The sequence below is a fragment of the Rhincodon typus genome, chromosome 15 (genome assembly GCF_021869965.1).
Source record: "Rhincodon typus isolate 14 chromosome 15, sRhiTyp1.1, whole genome shotgun sequence".
Taxonomy (NCBI): Eukaryota; Metazoa; Chordata; class Chondrichthyes; order Orectolobiformes; family Rhincodontidae; genus Rhincodon; species Rhincodon typus.
Window position 1 is genome coordinate 10907549 of NC_063346.1, and position 21780 is coordinate 10929328.

At 41.4% G+C, this 21780-nt stretch overlaps 1 protein-coding gene across 1 annotated transcript in view; it reads left to right on the forward strand.

The window, feature by feature from the left end:
- si:dkey-234i14.6 overlaps positions 1 to 19235 on the forward strand; it is a 115978-nt gene extending 96743 nt beyond the window's left edge. The window contains exons 4-5 of the mRNA XM_048605799.1: positions 16314 to 16527; positions 18712 to 19235. Of these exons, the coding sequence (XP_048461756.1) occupies positions 16314 to 16527; positions 18712 to 18890 (393 nt within the window). The 3' untranslated portion in view covers positions 18891 to 19235. The remainder of the gene's footprint in view (positions 1 to 16313; positions 16528 to 18711) is intronic.
- The last annotated feature ends 2545 nt before the right edge of the window (positions 19236 to 21780 follow it).

Sequence of the window (21780 nt, forward strand, 5' to 3'; positions counted from 1 at the left end):
ACCAAATCTACAGCATTGCATGCTTGTCGTTCAATGATAGATTTTTTTGTTTTGTTTTAACAAGGTTGTCTATCAAACCTGGGATCTGACTTACCTAGTAACAACAACTGCTATCATTTCATTGTTAATCCCAAGAAGCTACCCAGAAGCATTATCAAACAAAACCTGACACTGAGTCACATCAGGAAATTTTGGGCAGATTGCACAACATGTCAGAATTTAACTGTTAATTGAAAGGAAGGACTGGATGTTTATAGAGGGAATTTCTTACCTGAACACCTGCCAATAATGCAGAGTTTAAAATTTGGGATGCTCAAAACCAGAATTGGAGGGGAATCTGATATTTCTGAGCTTTTTTGGGCTGGAGCTGATTAGAAATGTGGAGGGACATTGCTGTGGAGAATCTAAAAACAAGACAGTCTTCATGTTGGATACTTTCACTCTCTGCATCTGAGATACAGAAGGCTCACAGACTGATTCCTGGGATGGCAAGACTGACAAATGAAGGCAGAATGTACCAACTGGGCTTGTATTCACTGGAATTTAGAAGAATGAGGTGGATCTCTTAGAAATATATAAAATCCTGATGGGACTGGATAGGCTAGATATGAGACAAATGTTTCCGATGTTGGGGAAGCCCAGACCCAGGAGTTACAGCCTAAGAATAAGTGATAAACCATTCAGCGCTGAGATAAGGAAGAATTTCTTCATTCAGTTGTGAACCTGTAGAATTCTCTACCACAAGAAGCTGTTGGGGCCAGTTTGTTAGATATAGTGAAGTGGGAGCTAGACATAACCCTTGCAGCTAAAGGGATCAAGGGGTACAGAGAGAAAGTGGGAGTGGAATACTGAAATTGCATGATCAGCTGTGATAATGTTGAATGGTGGTGCAGGCTGTAAGCTGAATGGCCTACACCTGCACCTGTTTTCTATGTTTCTTCATTTCCAAAAATTCCTAACGCCGATAAAGTGAGAGTTTCTTCGTAGCTGTGGAATACTGTTGGAGTGGGATGCATAGTTACAGGATTGTAAATCGTCTTCCATTGCTATTACAAAATACAGATTAAATGTCAAGTTATCATTTCACAAGCAATCACTCTCCTTGCCATGATGAGCCAGATGATTCATCTCTTTAAAAAAGTGTCAAAATTGGGTCTTTGATACTGTAGTTACTTATCCTGAACTTTCAGTATAAATAAGATGTTACGAGTACGGCACAATCACTGCCTCATGGCAGAACATAAGAAATAGGAGCAGATGTTGGCCATTCAGCCCCTCAAGCCTGCCTTGCCTTTCAACAAGATCAAGGCTGAAACAAAAGCCACAAGTGCTGGAGAAAGTCAGCTGGTCCGGCACCTCATTAGAACGGAAAACTGTTAACATTTTTGAGTCCAGTGACAATTCAGAAGAAGGGTCCGTTCTGATGTAGGGTCACTGGACTTGAAATGTTAACTTTTTTTTATTCTCTCTACAATTCCACCTTTTGTGCTAGCTCCCCTCAACCCTCAACTCCCACAAGAGGAGGAATCAGCAGAAATTCTACTTGAGTTGTCTTTGTTTAGCTCGGAGAAAAATGTAAGCAGCAGTGGAAGGTTTCTTGACCTCTAGTTCAATGGGTGGCACTGGAAAGTTAATTAACTTGCAACAGAAAAGTCTTTATATTAATCAATGCTCTGCCCAATGCCAGGACAGCCACTATCCCATTTCAGAGTTCCAATCCACTGTTCCAACTCACTAACCAAATTTCTAAAATATACTTGCGTCACCTCCGGGTTTGATTTCTCTCCCTTAGAATCATAAGTAAAAAACACAGATCAAGGAGATAGATAATCTAGAATGCTGTTTCAAATTGATGGCCTCTCACCAGAAGTTTTAGGTTTCTTTAATATACTGTCAATTTGATGATTAATACAAAATTTCACATTCTGAACCCTCTCTTGCACAACCTTCAGCTGCATTCCCGATTTACTTTTGCTTCGTAGTGATTCAACTTCAAGATCTTTGTCTTAAAATAACTTCACATTCTGCCTCCACAATTACTTCCCTTGGTACAAAATCGTAGCTTAAATGGTGTTCCTTCTCCAGCACCGTTTATTAGCTGCGATTTCATCTCTTATTCCACATCTGTTTCATCTTGGTAGATTTCTTTCCTGCTTTCAAAAAGTCTGTTTCTTTGATTATGCATCCTGTCTCTCTTCTAGAATGCTCCAGCATGCTTTAAGCAATGGGTTACTATCAAATTAAGCAGTTGTTGTATCATCACAGCCCGAATATTTACAAGGTTAAAACTATCCATCTTGCCCTTTTCTTCCTTCTTAGAAGAAGGAAACCAAATTACTGCTCTGGCTGTCATAGGCAGCTCGGTGTTTGGTGTTGTAGCACGCGTGTGCCAAGCTTTGAAGTGTTTTTGAATAATATTTATCTCTTGAGGGCTGTTGCATGAATAGTGAGTGACTGACAGGAGTTTAACACAATATCTGCTTTTAGTTTAATAAACATCGCAGCTGCAACTTGGATTTTGTTGGCTGCCTGCCTAATTTTAATTTCATCTCTCACTGTTAAACTAATGTGACGCTAATGCATAATGAATTGATTAAAGACTGGTTCCTTTTCTTTTCATTTAACTCACTGATGCGCATAAAAAGTAAATGCAGCTTATTTTTATCCATCCAGCTTGACAAATTTGCTATTCATTTGTCAATAACGGTATCTTCCAACCTATTCCATACTAGATTATTGATATTCCAGTTACAAATTGGTCTGTGACCAGTTACCTAGTTACCAGGCAGCACTCAATACTTGGGAAGTGATGCAGCTTGTGATGGTCAAAGATTTCTATAATTCGGGCTACATTATGGTGAAGGTTGCGTTTGTTTGTGGTAAAAGAGAAAAGTTGATTGATCTGTCATTTGATTAATCGCTCCAAAACTCTGGTCTTGGGCTCATGTTGGGAGTGCTCAGCATTTCGTGTTGTGAAGTAAACTCAACAAATTAATCACTGGCCTTGATTTTTTTTTTTAAGTATGCATTGTGGCCCCATACTGGCTTTGTTCCCAGCACTTTTTTTTTCAGGGCCTCAGTGATTGATGTTCTTCATGCTAGGCACGGACTTTTCTCCCCCTCTGTGCTTGTCAGCAATGGAATAGTGATCTGCGTGGCTAATGACCGCAGCACTCAAATGGAAACATGCCTCATACTGTGGTAACTTTACTAATCAGGTGGCCAACAAAGCCAATAAAGTGGCCGTAAGGTGCTTCCTGCACTACATTACCATTTGTGGATCATAACGTCCAAACCTCGCCTGGGCCCAACTGACCAGAGGTCAGCTGATGTGTCTGAGTGAACAGTCAGTGAGGTCAGGGAGAGAATTATCTTGTCATGGCTAGATCTCCAAACATAGAGAATAGCAATGGGAGTAGGCCATTTGGCCCTTCAGGCCTGCCCCATCATTCGATATGATCATGGATGATCATCCATCTCAGTGCCATGTTCCCGCTTTCACCCCACTGTAGTGATTGTAATAAGGTCGGCCAGGTGGACCTCTATAGAATGAGTTCCCTGATTGGACCAGGTTAACAGCCCCAATCAGGGTGCCCTGGCTGATAGATAGAAATAGGAGTTTTAGAGGTTCTGCTCACTGAGAGCTGGCTCTGAGGAAGCCAGACCATTGTCAAAAGTACTGTGCATGTGTAAATAAATGGTGACTTGATGGTAGATACCAGCCTCTGTGGAGTTAGTTCACCTATAGCCTTTAGTCCCTTTAGCCCAAAGAGCTATATCTAACTCCTTGAAAACATTTAATGGATTGACCGCAACCACTTTTTGTGTTATTGAATTCCACAAGTTTACCACCCTCTCTGGGTGAAGAAAGTTCTCCTCATTTCAGTCCTAAATGGCTTACCCTGTATCCTTAGACCATAAGCTCTGGTTCTGGATTCCTTGGTCATTGGGAATACCCGACCTGTGTTTGCCCTGTCTAGTCCTGTTGGAATTGAACAGGCTTCTATGAGATCTCACCAGCCCCCCACCCATTCTTCTGAATTCCAGGGAATGTTATTTGTCTGGGACGAGCCGGAAGCTATCAACGCCTGGTCCAAAAATATCTCAAAATGAAGTCAGAAGGACAGGTTAATTGGTGTAGGAAGTTACAAAATATTGAAGTGGTCTTTCAGTGCAAGACCTGTTCATTAAAGGTGCTGAGTGCTTTGAATTCCACTCAGGCTTTTTCTTTGATCGTGATATTTCCACCTCTATTTGAATTCATTCTCTGAATTTATTTATTTATTTCTGATTACCTTTTAAAATTATAACCACTAGCTTTGGTCTCCTGCATTAAAAGAAACCTCTTCTCAATGGCTGCTTTGTTGAGTTTCTTCAAAGTTCTATTTTCATCCTGAAGTAATACTTCTAATCTTAATGTCTGACAAAGCCTGAACCACCTCTTGATCTCTTACAGACAGTCTACTTATGTGACTTTGTGTATATATCTGTGGACATGCAGTTTTCCAGCATTATCATCAGGAAATCACACTCTGGAGTCAAAGAAGGTCATGAGTGGTTTGATGTGCTACTTCTGCTTGTAAGATATGTGCTACCTCCCTGGCTTCAAACCCATTTTTCTCTGTCCTAATGGATTCTGCTAACTGTGACATCTGGATGTCAGGTGTTATACTACTGTTCTTAGCTACGCTGTCCTTACTCCGAGTCTGCTCTACCTCTGTCCTCACCTTACCAAAGGGAATCTGTTACAAACACACAGGATGCTGGAGAAGCTCAGCAGATCTGGCAGCATCTGTCAAGACCAAAACAGAATTGACATTTGGAGTTAATATGATTCTTCTTCAGAAGCTCTTCACTTACGAAGAAGCCTTCGACCAGACTCAGAAGATTAACTCTGATTCTCTCATCGCAGATGCTGCTAGACCCTGCTAAGGTCCTTCAGCATTTTGTTCTGTTTCAGATTTCTACCATCCCCAGTATCTTGCTTTTATAAAAGAGTTAGTGGTCTGACTCTACTTAGTTCCAATAACTATTTACTTCCAAATGTATAGAATACTGATGACCGTTCTCTTGTGCAGTTCCTTCATTACTCTGTTGTGCGTGTCTCAGTATCATGAGACTGTTGTCAGTTTCTCCATTATGCATGTAATCATCATTAACATTTTCATTCTCATTATACTACCATTCGAAAGTTAATTCTCTAAATGTTTTATGACTTCTGCAAGACATTCAATAAAGTGTCTCTCAGGAGGATTAATAGTATTTCATAGAGCTAAGAGGAAAATTACAGTATTATTATTGACTCAGACAGGAGACATAGGGTTTTAGTGAATGGTTAATTTTCAAATTTAATGATGGCTTGCAGTGCTTCTCCCCAATACATCCTTAAAGGTGACTAAGTGTGTTGTTTATAAAAGCATATGGATTACTTTGCTTTTCAAACAGTGGAACAGAGCATAAATGTAAAGTGATTGTAGTAGAACAATTCACCTTGGAACGTACAAGACCAAAGAGATGGTTGATTAAAGATGCTCAAGATGAAGAGAGATTCGCAAGAGGTGGAGTATTTCTTCTGGTGATGGGGTCCTAGTATCAAAATCATTAAATCAGATCGGTGTAGTGGGGAAATGAGTGCCTGGTGCCCAGGGTTGGAATCTGGACTCAAAAGGTTGGTGAAAGTTGATTCCATTTATCACTTTATAAAGAAGTTGGATGGGTCCTTGGGTAGCTTATCCATTATGGCCAAAAAGTGGGAACGTTGGACTACCTGTAACTCCTCTGCAACCAGAACAGGTACAACTGTTTGTGTGGCCTCTCGTTTTTTTTTCCAGCTGTATGAGCTGGATTCTTATCCTCAAAGTGAAGTGAAGTAATGGGAATATTCCTAGCTTGATCTACCATCCTTGGAAGAAGCTCCTACAAAGGTGAAACTTTCATTGTGGAGAATGGTGTGGGTGTGAGTTATAGTCTTCTAAGGCCAGTTGATTCTGGAAAGAGATCAGCACAGAAAGGAGGATTCTGCTGCCAAGGTATGTTACTTCAAAGGCACAAAAACAGAAGTTGCTTGAAAAGCTCAGCAGGTCTGGCAGCATCTGAGAAGAATAAAATCAGAGTTAACGTTTCGGGTCCGGTGACCCTTCCTGGAGCCCGGAAAGAAAAACAGAACCGGAAGAGATGCCAACCACCCCAGCAAACTGAGGCACGCAAATAACAATCGGGACAGAACACCAATGCTTCACCGGAAGTGCAATAACCATGTTACTGAGCAGGGTCTGCAATCAACTACACCGGCTTGGCGAGCAACTCTATAACTTCATGCTTTGTTAATTTTTCTGCCTAAAAGCAATTCACTCCCTGATGTAGATTTACAAGATTAAGATGTCTCCGATCCAAATGATGAGTAACTGGAGAATCTCTCCAACTCAACCTGTTGGTGCAGTTTCAAATAAGCTTATGTGCTGGGTATGTAATTACAAATTTTCATACATCAGGAATTTTCTTTCAATACTCCTTGTAATGCAACCTCACCACTAGCAGATTGCTTTGTTATGAGTTATTCTGCACTGCAAAGGAAACTTGCCATTGTAACCAGATTGCATACAGTCTGCAATATGTTTCATTTGTTCTTCAGCTTTTCAATACATCAGTGTGTTTATAAAGAAAGTCAGTTTGGTACACTGATGTCTTTTTAATGATCAACCCACTTCCTTGTGAACACGGACGTGCTGAACAAATTTGACTTTTATGCACCAGATTTACTTAAACAAGATACGCAGACAGCGAGTGTGAAAATTGATAAAATGTCACACTGGAGCTTATCAGTTAAAAAGGCACAAAAAAAATTTCAGTTTTGTACATCGTGTAAACTTTTAGAGGGTGGAAACTTTTATACACTTTCTTAATGCAATCAGTATCTTGTGATTGGTAATATTAAACCTCTCCCTGTGTTTCAAGGGGAGGCATTCACTCTAATGAATCTATAATGTCACTGGTGCACCATTGTCTGTCTATATCAAAGCAATCCAGAGAGATTGTGTGTGAGTGCATGTGCGTATGTAGCAACTTTATTTGCAAGCGTCTAAATCTGTGCTTTGAAATGTCTACTCCATCTGTCTTGGTTAAATTTCCAGCTCTTTCAGATTTGTTATTTCACTGTTATTGTTATTGATATTGTTATTGATATTTCACCCAGCAGGGGTGAAATTTATTTCCATTACACTGAATAAATGGAAAGAGTCTCTCCCGCTTGTTCTAAACAGTGGTCCCTTAATGTTGTAGAAGCAAGAAGCTAACAGAGTTCAACTAGCATCACAAAATCAGATAAGCTCTTGATTGCCAAACTATGAAAACCAAAGACCTTTCAAGCACTGCACCTTTTATAACCTTAAGATGTCCCAAAGCACTTTGTGCCTAATGAAGTTACATATATTTTGTTCACTTGGAGCTTTCATACACATGTACCAGCAGAGAGAGTCTGCACCGAGAAATAAAAAGGAACCATTGCTCTCACATGCAATTAAGAATTCAGCCTATCTCTGGTTATTTCTGTCCCATGAACATCACATGAAATGCTTCTGCTATATTCAGTGCTTTATATGTAACAAATGTGACAGCCCGTTTCCAGACAACAATATCCCACAAACAGCAATGCACAGAATGATCAGATAATCTGTACAACTAATCTAATGCTATCATTTTTGTTCAGGTATAAATACTGATAAAGAACTCCCTTGCTCATCTACAAAATAGTGTCATATTTCACAAGCAACTCAGGGCTAGATGAGGATCTCATACAGAAGATAAGTGGATTTGATTTCAAATCCTCTTGATAAGAATTAGGCTACATTTGGAGAAGAACATTTTCCTGGGACGTTTGATAGAGCTGTCCAAAATTATCAGATATCTGGACAGATTAGACAGAGAAAGCTTCCCACTAGTAGGAGGATTGAGGACCAGATGACACTAAGTTAATGCAATTAGCAAAAGAAACAATGGTGACTTTTACATATAGTGAATGGTCAGGATCTGGAATGCATTGCTTGGAGGGTACAGCAGAGGCAGAATCAACAGAAATATTCAAGAGGGAATTGGATTATTATCAAAAAGAAAAGAAAATTGCAGGCCTACGGAGAGCAGGTGTGGAAGTGGCACAAAGTGATTTGCTTTTTCAGAGGGCCAGCACAGACGCAATGGGCTGAATGGTCCTCTTCAGTACTTCAAGCGTTGTGATTGTAAGATTTCACTCTTCTGCCAACACACCTTTCCCTAGTTTACATTTTCATCTTTGAGCCACCAACTCACCTGTACACACCTGAATAGAATAAAAGTTATTGCAGGATTTTCATATCATTTTCAACGCCATGCAAACCGCACGCTTAGAATTCACAGACTTCAAGCTTGACACGGTCACCGTGACCAAGTCAATCTTTGTTTGTTTTTGCAGATCAAACAAAAAAAAAGAGGCAACATCATAGTATGGTATAGTACAGAAAGTGGCCACCTTACTGACATGCAAACAGGTCTTTAGCTGCTTGTTTTGGGTGTTTAGTTAGGTAAAGGATAGAGTCAACTTGTCTATCACAGGATTGTAGACTCTAATTGCATACTGTAAACAGAGCCAGTTGTCAGCTTAGACACATTGCTTAAAGTAACTCTGATTGCAACATCCTGGTTAGATTGAAAAGCAAACATTTACGAGAGGCAGAGGAGGAGAAGGTGTGGGGAAAAGAAGGAGGGAGATGGAATATGCATTTGAGACTTAACTGTAACAACATTCAACTTGGACATTCCTTCTTAAATGATTACTCATCTCAACTATTTGTGCAGAGAAAGCGTATCACTGCAAATGTGGTCCACCAACTGTAATGCTCCTTATCCTAGAGTGAGCCAAGCAAGTTACAGGATACTGCTTAAAATGCTCAAATCCCCCAACTTAAATGGGTCGAGCTTTCTGATACATCCTGTGCACAGGTAATTTCAAGTCCCGGAGTAACAATATGCCCACAGTGGGGTGATTTAGCACTCCTCTGTATTAACATGGGATTTTCCACAACACGAGTGTGGATGCAATGAATGATGCCATGGATAAAGAGTAAGCACGTGTACTGTTAACCTGGAGAAAGATCTAGGAATGATAAGCGGTCTTGTGGTCATCTCTGATGTATGGTAGGGTGACTAGTGGGTCTGGCCGTGTTCTGTCTGTCACAGAGGTAACACCGGATTGTGCTTTTTAGGAATCTATTCCTATTCGTTCCCCTAGGTATCAGGATAGCCCACAAACCAACAACCACCCTGCGCCAGCTGATGAAAAATGTAAAGGATCCCATACTCATTATCAATAAAACTAACGTAATATACAAAATACCATACAAGGACTGTGAGAAACACTACATAGGCCAAACAGGAAGAAAACTGACAATAAGGATACACGAACACCAGCTAGCCACCGAGAGACATGACCAATTCTCACTGGTCTCAATACACACAGACAAAGAAGGACACGAATTTGACTGGGACAACACATCCATAATAGCACAAGCCAAACAGAGACATGCCAGGGAATTCATGGAGGCCTGGCATTCCAACTAGAACACTATCAACAAACACATTGAACTGGACCCGATATACAAACCTCTGAAAAACAGAACTGCAAGTGATGCCAACCACCCCAGTGAACCGGGGCATACAAATAACAAGCGGGACAAAACACCAGTGCTTCACCGGAGACGCACTGACAATGTTACCTAGCAGGGTGACGAAACGTCTGCAAACAAACACGCTGGCTCGGCGACCAAGTCTACAACCTCATCCACAACCCAAGCTACAAATCTTCGCAAAAACTTTAACGTAGCCTGTCAATTATGAGGACAAAACCAGAACTGGCAGTTACCCAACCTCGAGCTAGGGGTGGGATTAGAAGTTTGTTTTTTTCTCTTATTCTTTTTGATGGGATTTGAGCATTCCCTGTCTCTTATTGCACGTGAACTGACAGACTTGTTAGGCCATTTCACAGAGCATCTAAGCAGTAGCCAAATTTGTGGATCTGGAGTCACACGCAGGCCAGACTAGGTAAGGATGGTAGATTTCCTCCCCTAAAGGACATTAGTGAACCAGACGCAGTTTTATGACATTTGGTGATAGCTTCATCATCACTGAGACTAGTTTTCAATTCCAAATGTTTATTTATTGACTTTAAATTTCACCAGTTGCTATTGTGAGATTTCAACCTGTCCTCCAGTCATATGACTGGGCATCAGAATTAATAGTTTAGCAATAATGCCAATATGCCACTATCTCCCCAAAAGATTGGTCTTCTACATTGCTGAAAAATCTCTCTTATGTACTGCTCATTCCTGCCATGTTCACTAGATCACTTGTTGAGACGTTTTACCTTAGACATTGTCTCCTTTCATGTTGACGGCATTGTGGCTACAATGCATACCATGTGTAGGATGCACAGCAGGGTTTTGCCGTCCCCCATCAACACGTTCCAAACCCATAACCTGTACCACTTAGATGGGTGAGGGCAGCAGACATGTGGGAAAGCCATTGCCTCCGAACTCCGCACCAAGTAATATAGCTCCATCCAGTTCAGAAAAGTGAGAGGTAGTATTATTCAAAATTGCAAAATTCTTACAAAGCAGATGCAGAAAGGACGTTGCCCCTCATTGAGTAGTGAGGGTGTCTAGAACCAGGCGACACAGTTACAAAATAAGGAGAAATTTCTTCACTCGGATGCTGGTGATTCCTTGGAATTCTCTGCTCCGGATTATTGTACCTTCCGCTACAGTGTAGCGGCCCATGGAGTCTGCACCAACCCTCTGAAGAGGATCCGACCTAGACCAATACCCCCATCCCCGTAAACAAAACTCTGCATTTTCCATAGCCATCTGCACACTGTGGGAGAAAACCGGAGCACCTGGTGGAAACCCACGCAAACACTGGGAGAACGTGCAAACTGCGCACAGTTGCCTGAGGCTGGAATGGAACCCAGGTCCCTGGTCCTTAGAGGCAGCAGTGCTCACCACTGAGCCACCGTACCGCACCAGAGGTGTACATAGAATAAGTTGTTACGTACGTTCAAAACTCCAAACAATAGATTTGTACATACTGAACAAAAAGGGTGGAAGTGCTTGCTGTTCCCGTTACCCACTTACAGTGGTTCTTGGGCTGTTTGGTTTTGTTTTTGAAATGAATAAAAATGCGCAGTCAGAGTTTTGGCTCAACCACAAACTTATTGTTTATTAAAATAAACCACCTGATGCCCTGAGTAAAAACCTCTGAGCTGGTCAAAATGACACAATACCTTGGTTGATTTGTCCGATTATAAATCCCTCCCCATCTTAACCTTGGCTCCCACCAAGTCACCATAATTTGTAAGAAAACAAAACATTTACCAAAAGACCGGCTTTTCTGCCTAAATCTTACTCCATTCAGACCCCGAACGCTTAGATTTGGTTGTTACCCTTAAATTACTTTGCGTTTGCAGCCTCAGTACCCCTCTGAATTGGCTCTTTTCTTACAACCAACCACACTGATGGTCTTTGTGGTGAGAATTGTAGTTCTGTCAGCCAGGTTGACCATTCCTGACCTTCCTATTTCCTGCACACCCTTCCAGACCAAGATCACTGTGATTAGGCTGGCACACGTGGAACCCAACATGGCTGGTCCATCCAGCATTGATTGTAAGCCTGGATCGGGCTGACCAATCCTGACCTTTCCTCCAACTGTAGTGCGAAACCTTTCACTTTTTTATGCTGGGTGGCATATGTGGGAAGCATGCTTTGCCTCTGAGTCAGATATTCAGGGATGAGTCTCCTCCCAAGGCTTAATGGCCAAGGAAAATACATTCATAATCTAGCCAGGCATTTTGAGTAATGATCTGTGAATCCTTCAAACACATGACAATGGCGGGTGCCAGGTCCTAGAAGATTCTTGGTCAACGATGTGAACCTCTGTCCCCATGATCCAGACTACAATACAGGTTGTTACACACCCATTCCACCACCCCACTATAAATGCCATGGGGACTAGCCAGCATGCAAATTGGAATGGACTTGAAAATATATCGCTGTTCCTTCAGCGGGGTTTGGTGATAATCCTGGAATTTCCTCCCTAACAGCACTGTAGGTCGACAGGAGACTACAGTTGTTCAAGAAGGCAGCTCACCACTTCACTAGCCTCTACTTCCACACCATTTGCCTGCACTATCCCCTTAAAACTTGTGGGATCGACATTCTCTCCAGCTGGACTCCACAAAATATGATGGGAAATAAAAAACTTTCTCAAGGGAAACTGAGGACAAAATATGATGGGAAATAAAAAACTTTCTCAAGGGAAACTGAGGACAAGCAATTAAGGCTGACCCAACTGGCAACACTGATCTACCATGAGTGAATAAGAAATTGTATTGGGGGCAAGTATGGTATTGTTGGAGGGATGAAAATTAAATTGCTAATGACTATCTATTGCCATTGAGGCCCAGAAGATATTGGGGCTGAGTCCTCTGCTCACAATCTGTCATAGAGACTCCTTTGGATTTGGACTATTAGTGTTGTTTAAAGTAGTACATTGTGAACATATAAAATCTGCACCCTTCAGAGAAATGAGGATATTTAAAATTCATATCTTCATTTTACAAAATAATTAATCTTCAGTTTCTTTTCAAAATTAATTGCTTCATTTTCAAGTTTGCAAATATTAATCTGATAATTGTTGTATAAGAGAGCTATTTTTCAGCCATTGTTATTGCTGAAGTATTTCAAGTTGTTGCTGGATACCTCGGGAAGGAATAGTATTTAAAACAAATGTTCTGGCTCTCTTTTTGAACTTCTATTAACACGCATGTAGATTTTTATTCTTGTGTTGCTCCTGGACAATAACTTAACACAAGCAACAGCATGTGGCTTTTTTTTTAATATCCATTAATGAGATGTTAATGTTTCTGGCTGGGCCAGCATTTATGGCCCATCAGTAATTGCCCTTGTGATGGTGAGCTTCCTTCTTCAACCACTGTAGCCCATTTGCTGTAGGCAGGCCTACAATGCCATCAGGGACAGGGTTCCAGGGTTTTGTCTTACCAGCACTGAAGGAATAGTGACGTATTGTGAAGTCAGGATGGCCAGTGGCTTGGAACTTGCAGTTAGTTGTATTCATATGTTACCCTTGACCTTCTCAATGGAAGTGGTCGTGGGTTTGTAAGGTGCTGTCTAAGGAGCTTCAGTGAATTACGTTTGTAGATAGTGCACTCTGCTGCTACTGAGTATGTTTGGTGGAGGGAGTGAATGTGATACCAGCTAACTGGGCTGTTTTGTTGTGAATGGTGTCAAGCTTCTTGTGTGTTGTTGGAGTTGCATCCATTGAGGCAAGTGGGGAGTATTCCATCACAATCCTGACCTGTGCCTTATAGAGGGTGGGGTAGGCTTTGAGGCACCAAGAAGTGAGTACTTACTAAAGGATCTCTTGCCTCTGACTTGCTGTTGTACCAGAGTATTTATTGGGTTAGTCCAGTTCACTTTCTGGTCGGTGGCAACTCAGGATGTTGATAGTGGAGAGATCAGAGAAAATCATTGAATGTCAAGGAATAATGGTCAGATTCTCTCTTGTTGGAGATGTCACTGGACAAGTAAAACAGAGGCCCATTCAAAATCTCTGTTGTCATTGATTCAAATCTCACCATGGCAAATGATGATGAAATTTGAATTCAATGAAATTCTGGAATCAGTTTAATGGCAACCACTATTGAAAGGCCCCAGCTGGTTCAGTGTTGTCCTTTAGGGAAGACAATTACCATCCTCACCTGGTCTGACCTACATATGACTCCAGACCCACAGAAATATGGTTGACTCTTAACTTCTGTCTGGGCAATTAGGAATGGACAATAAATACTAGCCTAAGAGCAATGCCCACATCTCGTAAATCAATTTTTAAAAAATTGAGATTGCCTGGCTTTTGCTTGTCATGAATGTTTCATAGAATCCCTACAGTGTGGAAACAGGCCCTTCAGCCCAAAAAGTCCACACTGACCCTCAGAGCATCCGACACAGATCCATCCCCCCATAACCCACCTAATCTACATATCCCTGAACATTACAGGCAATTTAGCATGGCCAATCCACCTAGCCTGTACATGTTTGGACTGTGGGAAGAAACCGGAGCAAACCCACACAGACGCGGGGAGAATGTGCAAACTGTGTGGAGTTTGCACATTCTGCTTTTTTTTTTACAAACTATCACAGGAAGGTGTTGTTTGGTCTGTCCAGTGTCTTATCTGAAATGTAGTCATTATAGTCAAACAGGCAAGTTTCAAGGACAGAGTGGTGGAGAAGTTTCGGTTGGGAATTTCTATCATTAGGACCTTCATAGCTAACATGATGATGGTAAAACAATGTGCTACCAGGTTCATTGAAGTAGATGTGTAGCTTTCACGTCAATCTGTAAATCCATTGATTTGGAGTTGCGAACTATCAAATTTTGTCAGAGCAACTGGCGCAACCTCTTTCTGGTTCGTCAGGCAATTGGAAATGACGACAGCTCTTCATGGAAGTGCCCTCTGTTTTTGTATCTTTCCATGTTTGTCAGTAAGTGACTGAAATAGCTTCACAAGGACACAACATGTTTTTCTCTTCCATGACTGTGGCAAAAAGAATCAAGCTGTTGTGAGTAATTGTTTGCTTTTTAATCTTCTTTGCTTTCTCTGATGACTCATACCAGATATGGAGCCCCAAAGGGCTCAATGTTAATTATATAATAACTGCCTTCCCCAAAGTTCATTGGTTCAGTGACAATTTGAGGAGATGGAAACTTTGCCTTAGCAATCAGCCTCCATACAATTTCTAAATTAGACATTGTTTGAAATAATTGGCTTTTTGGCAGACCACTCCAGCTAAGGCAGTGAAGATGGAGCATTTTGGCTGAAGATCTCTGTGTAATGGTTCTAAGATCAAACTTTTCATCCACTCCAAGATCACAAAGAGCACTAAAGTAAAAGCTTCACTCTTTCAAACACTCAAGCAATAAAGAGAGGCTTACATTTGTACAGTATCTTTTCATGATGCAGAAAGCCATTCCAAAGTGCTTTACGTTCAGCAAAGTACTTTTCAGTTATATCAAAGGAAAAACTGCAGCCAAGTTGTGCACGGAGTCGTCCCAGAAACAGCAAAATGTTAATGGACGTAATCATGGTGTTGCTTGTGGAATAAATGTTGGGGCTGGGACACTGTGGGGAAGCAGAGAATGAGAGGTTAGAGCCCTAGATGAACAGGGCGCCAGTTAGTGATGGAGCATTTAGGGTTAGATTGGAATGTGTGGGCAGGTTTCTGATCGAGCAGGGAGAGGAGTGGGTATTTTCTCTAGCAGGGTCCGGGGTCTGGTGTCTGGTCTTGTGGATTGGGAGAAGACCAGGTTTGTAGGCCACAGTCCATCAGGTGCAAGGGGTCAGGATGAGGTACATACCTTGAATCTAATTGATCCTTCTTAATAAAGGATCATCTGAGAAAGTCAAATCACACCTACTTTTACAAGCCAGTCATCCTTCAAACTTTTTTCTGGAATAATATTAAAAGCAGCAGACTCCCGAGAGTCTCCAATTTAAGTGGATATTTTTGGAGAGTTTCAGGAATGTGAGAATTCCCACTGAAATCTTCAATCTCTTAGAAAACTCTGCTGTGTCAGGGATTCCACAGGGTCCCAATGCACAACTCGAGTCAATGTTGCAGAATCAGTTGTCTGGCTGTCAGAAAATCCAGGCCCCAGTTTCTTTTGCAACTAAAGTTATTTTCTTGTCTGTTACCATTGTGATGGTTTCTGATGACTAGGCTATTATCACAGTCTGATTTCCACTCAGCTGCAGATCATTGTGATAGAATGGGTGTGGGAAAAAAACTCTAAATTTGAAATTCCATGCCAAAGCCAAACAGTTTGCAAACTGCCCTGTCCAGCAATTTCTTCAACTGTTTGGAGAAGGGTCGTCGTTAACCACAAAAGTGGGTGTGTTGTGCTGTAATGGTTTCTGATTGAGAAGATTAATTTGCATTTTAATTTCTTGTCCAAACTTAAAGATTAACTTTGGCTCCTGATGTACTTATGAGAAAATTTACAGGAAATAAAACAAAAATCACTGACCTGTCAACTCCATTTTGCTTTGAAAGTGTGTCCATTTTTTATATTGTCTGAAGGCAAGGTATCCATTTTAACGTTGTACTTTATAAGCCTATAATGAGTGAAAATAGACTAACTTTATTACTTGGAAATCTTTAGAAGAGTTACGCCAAGAGAGAATTCTCACAAACAAAATGCACTTTTCCTTCTTGCAGATAATGAGGAATATATTCCATCAATCGTTCAATGCATACAAAACAGATATAGAACCCAGGGTGAATGACTTGACAATCCACCTCCTTCAGTGCAGCCGAAGACTATTCGAGATCATGCTGTCACATAGAAGGGTCACAGCAGCCTACATCGAAGGAGATAATGTTGCAGTCACCATAGAGGGAGAAGCAGCTAGAGTCTTAAACTTTGATACAGGTAATGAGACAACTGTACAGTTGAGGGGGAAACCATCATATCGCTGTGTTTTCCTTAGGGTTCTGCGGTCCAGTGCAAAGCCGGAAGATTGTGGGGACAATCTGATTCCAGATTGGGTTAGTCTATGTCAGTTGATGCAGTTAGAATTCTAAAGCTGGCTCAGGCAAAACTAATTTCCTTCTTTCTCACCATTCCAATGGCCCCACCTTCAACCAGTGATCTTGCCTTTTTGAGAAACATGGATGTTTATTTGAAGGCATGACATAGCTTCATTTCATAGGTCAAGTGAACCGCACCATCCTGGGCTCATGCACAAGGGGGAGAAAAGTGGTGTGCTTTCGGGGTGTGAGATTCAGAATCACCACTGGTGTCAACTCCACTCGGTAGAGGTGGGATTTTAATCCTCAAGGAATTAACGGGTTTGATTCAATGAGAATTTTTTATTTAAAAAACCCAAACTAGCTGTGGATAGGCTACTGAATGCCTTCATTGGAGAGACAGGGCAAGTGAATTTGTGGTAGCGGTGTGGCATCTAACCTGCTCACAGCGGCTGGTCCAATCAGTAACATCTTTTGAGGGGGTCTCCGGTGTGATAGTTACTTCTAATTTTCTTACACACTTAACTTGGAAGAGAATATTGGGAGGAAATTTGTTGAAGATGTTCATGCGTCTGGACAGAATGGTTTGGGAGACACCTACAGTGATGGAGCAGATGAGAATTGGAAGACCACTGATCTAATTGGGAATAAAGCGATGGTGAGGCGAATAAAATTTTAAGTGTGTAATAAATTAGAATGTGGAAAACATTGCCTGTAAAGTGATAAATGCAATAATTATCTAAAGAGGGAGTTTTTTTTTCTTGGAATATGGATATCACTGGCTGGCCAGCATTTATTGCCTGTCCCTAGTTGCCCTTTGGAAGGTGGTAGTGACCTGCCTTCTTAAGCCACTGCCAGCCACATGCCGCTGTAGGTATATCTACAATGCCTTTAGGGAGGAAATTCCAGGAATTTGACCCAGAGACAGTGAAGGAACGGTGATATATTTCCAAATCAGGATGGTGAGTGACTTGAAGGGGAACTTGCAGGTGGTGGTGTGCTCATGTATCTGCTGCCCTTGTTCTTTTAGATGGAAGAGGTGTAGGTTTGGAAGGCGCTATCTAAGTGGGACCAGGTGAATTGTTTTTGCAGAGAATTGTCATGGACATGGTGGGCCAAATGGTCTCCTACTCCACTGTAATTGGTGGTTCCTAGATTCCCAGACCTCAGGTAAGAGGAGCAAAGATTGGTATGATCCTGCGGTTATGTAGATTAGCAGCACTTCTGTGGGCCAGATCAAGCAGGGACTTTGCAGGAAGTCGGGGAAGTCTTGAAGTCCATCCACCAGTCAAATAGCAGATCTACCATGTCTGAGAATGAATCAGTCAGCCATTTAGCTCTGAAGAATGTGTTTGAGTGAGCAAGTTGATTAGTGTGCACTAAGATAGTGATTGATATTGAAAATCTAAAACACAGTCTTTACCCAAGTCATTAAACGAAGCTCCAATCCCCAAGATCCTGTTAGAAGTTTGGGGAGTTCCTCTGGTTTCCTGGCATAAAGTTATGTCACATCACTAAAGCAAATCTCTTGGTCATTTATCTCATTGTTCTTTGTGGAACTTTACACACAAAAAAAGTTTGAGTCCAATCTTACTAGGAACTACAGATGCTGGAGAATCTGAGATAACAAGGTGTGGAGCTGGATGAACACAGCAGGCCAAGCAGCATCAGAGGAGCAGGAAGGCTGACGTTCCGGGTCTGGACCCTTCTTCAGAAAGACCCTTTTTCTGAAGAAGGGTCTAGGCCCAGAACGTCAGCCTTCCTGCTCCTCTGATGCTGCTTGGCCTGCTGTGTTCATCCAGCTCTACACCTTGTTATCTCATGAGTCCAATCTATGACTGTTTGGTTTTTAAAAAATGCAATTATCTGTTCAGTATATTAAGGCTTTTCACAGGATAAGCAGGTGCTATATTAATAGTGTAGAATGCAATAAATAATGTTTTTAATGTACATGAAGTCTTGATCCCCATACCTTTGATAAACTACTTTTGTATTAATGGATAGTATCATGTGTTGCATACACCTGTCTGTTAATTGTCATTTTGCTATTGATTTGATAGAGACGTATCTTTCTGCTTGGTTGCAGGTTGTGGAGTGAACCTTGGATTGAAAGGCTTGGAGTCCTTGGATGAATTTATTTATAAAATGGCAACAGCAGTTGACCAAAGTGATGTTTTCGAAGCACTCTCTGAAAAGATAAGACACTCGAAACAAATTGCGGAGGATTTCCGCCTGAATGGCTTGACTGTGACCATGTTTCAGTGAGACAGCGGGGAGGAACATGGCCATGGAGATATTACACCTGCCAGAATGGATCAAGAATGAGCAACATGCAAGAAATTTTTGAGCTTGTCGCTCTATAGCTCATGAAAGATTGTCGACAGAAGTGGTCACAGTAGAGTGGGCAGGGTTCGGCCAAAGTGTAATGAAGTTTAGAGGCTTCATTTTGGGTTAAAAGCACAAAGCTAAGAATATAACTGGACACCCAGAAAGTTATTCACATTTACATCTAGTTGCAGGAGAGCGTCGATTGTAAAGTGCTTTAACCTAAAATTTTCAGAGTTTACATTATAATTTTACTTGCTAATAAAAAGATTCTCTAGACCTGGAGGTTGGTTTCCCAATGATTAGTTCGTGAAAAGCTCATCCATATGAGGATTTCTGGATCATATTTTCTGGTACTCATGAATTGGATCAATCAGTAACAGCCATTAACTTTTCCTCTCAAAACCCATAAACCTCAATGTTTTATTTGCAAGGTCCTGCAGTCTGTTTGTAAGACATTGAGGTATCCAGAAGCTTAGTATTCCAAGATGTACATCTATGGCATATCCTCAAGAAAATCTATCATGTAGAGTCTAATGGGTTGACAATGCTGTTTGAGGTTACTTAGCTTTATGTTGTATTAAACTGGAGGATAGGAGAAATAAGAATCATGGGGTCTACATGTTATGTATTAGGATACACTAGTTGATGGGCTTCTATTTATTCAAGAGGACCCCATGTGCTAGAATAAGATGAATACTCATGAGATATGTACCATCAACATGCTTCAAATCACAAGAGCAATAGCTTACATTTGTATCGGACTTGCATTATAAAATGTCCTCAGACATTTTTGCAGGTGTAATGAAAAATAAACTCCATGTCAAAGAAATGATGGAAACTTTGGTGGACAATCTATGTTTTAGAATGGGAAGGGGTAAAGGGTATAAAGAGGGCATTCCAGTTTAGGCAGCAGAACGGATGCTGTCAACGACAGGGCAAAAGAAGAGGAGAATGGACAAAAATCTAGTTTTAGGAGGATGGTGTGATATCAGAGGGGGCTTTGAAAGGCTGGCAGAGGCGGTGGTTAGGTTTGGGGCTAGGACAACAATGCTATAACTTGAACACTAGGATCTGAACTTAAAACTGAGGCGTGGAAGTCTCTACAGGACAGTGAGAATAGGAATGGTGGATCAGGACATGGATAACCAAGTTTCAGGAGTGTGGAAGGTGGGAGGATGACCAGGAAAGCATTAGAACAGTAGAGTCTGTAAGAAACAAAAGTGTGGATAAGTGTTTCAACGGATGATGGACTGGGACAGCTCATAGTAGGTGGTAGAAGTAAGTGATCTTTTGTGTTGGAGAAGGGATTTCCCCACAGATCTCACGCATTTATTGTGGTTCATACGTCATTAGATCAAAGTGTTTGGGGAAAAGTGTATCTTCGCCATACAGCTAGCAGCAGCTCAAGAAACCTGTTCTCACGATACGTTCTCAAGAGCAATAAATACTCAATTTACGAAAAATGGTCACAAGATTAAAACTCAGCTTAAACTAGGATTTCAAGGTGACAAATGGTCCAGTTCAGCACAAGATGGTGGCCAGGATATAAAGCTTGTGGCAGAAGTTTGAGGTATTGGCTTTTCCAACAGGTACGAGAAACAAGGAGAAAAGTTGGATCACTATTTAAGTGGGAAAGGGGCTAAGGATGCAGGTGGTGGGACATGAAAGGAGTTCTGAGAGGGGACAAAGAAATGTCCTTAGTCAGGGCTGAAATAGGAGGAAGCCTCAAGGGAGGTTTGACTTGATAGGGAAAGAAATCAGTAAAAACATAAGAACAGATGGATTGGAGAGAGCAGGTTGCAAGTTCTTCATTTGTTAAAGGAAAATGTTGGTAGTGAGGAGAAGTTGAAAATAAGGGTATTCTTTGTGATAAGTTTTTATGTTATTGACTCATAATTCTGTGGTGGGAAAGATCTCATTTATGCTCCAGCACAATGTCACCACATTCCACCTCCATAACATTGCTACCCCACACAAAATCAGGCCCAGTCTTCTAGTTCAGTTTTATTTTCAGGCAGAGCTCAACATTTTTGTCAGGAGATTCCAAACAAGGCCACAAGAAATGTGGAGCCATTGTTTAAAATCTGATAGTTCCTTGTAGTGCAGAGTAGTCACAGGAAGACAAACCTAGCCATCCCCTACCATTTCTCACACCAGTCAGTTGCCACTATTCTGTGTGATGTTATACCTTGAGCATCACAGACCACCACATTGATAGCTTTTGTGAAAGGAGAAGTGTAGAGTTGGTGTGCCAACTGGATGGGATGCCAGGAGAGTACAGAGTCTGGTGTGTAGATTCCCACAAGGTTAGGTGACCAAGTAGTTGATCATGTGTGGGATGAGGATGAAAAGGTAGATATTAGATTTGGCTTTGAGGAGATGCTATTGGAGTTGGGTTGGATCCTCTGATAGTGCAGGATGTCCTGAGTCAGTGAGATGTAGGTGTCTAGGAGAGGTATAATTGGGGTGAGCATGGAGGTTTGGGGGCGTGGGTTCAATTTAATGATTACTTTGGAGTTATACCAAGTTTTCAATAGTCCAGCCTTTCCTGAGGAACTATATACATAATTGTGGAGGAGCCCTCTGAATTCTGTGATTGAGATGAATACTTTCAAAGTATCCCATGCATAAGGATTTGCCATGGGAATCATAATTCTCTGGGCAATTCTTCTGGAGCCTGCGACATTGGGGATTTCATGGGATCCCAATGAGCAATTTCCAACTACGCTGCAGATTGGAAAATTGAGGTCAGTATCTGCTTCAGGATGCGCTTGGAGCCGTGGAATATTTAGACAGAGGGATAGTGAGTGTAATATTGTTTGATGTG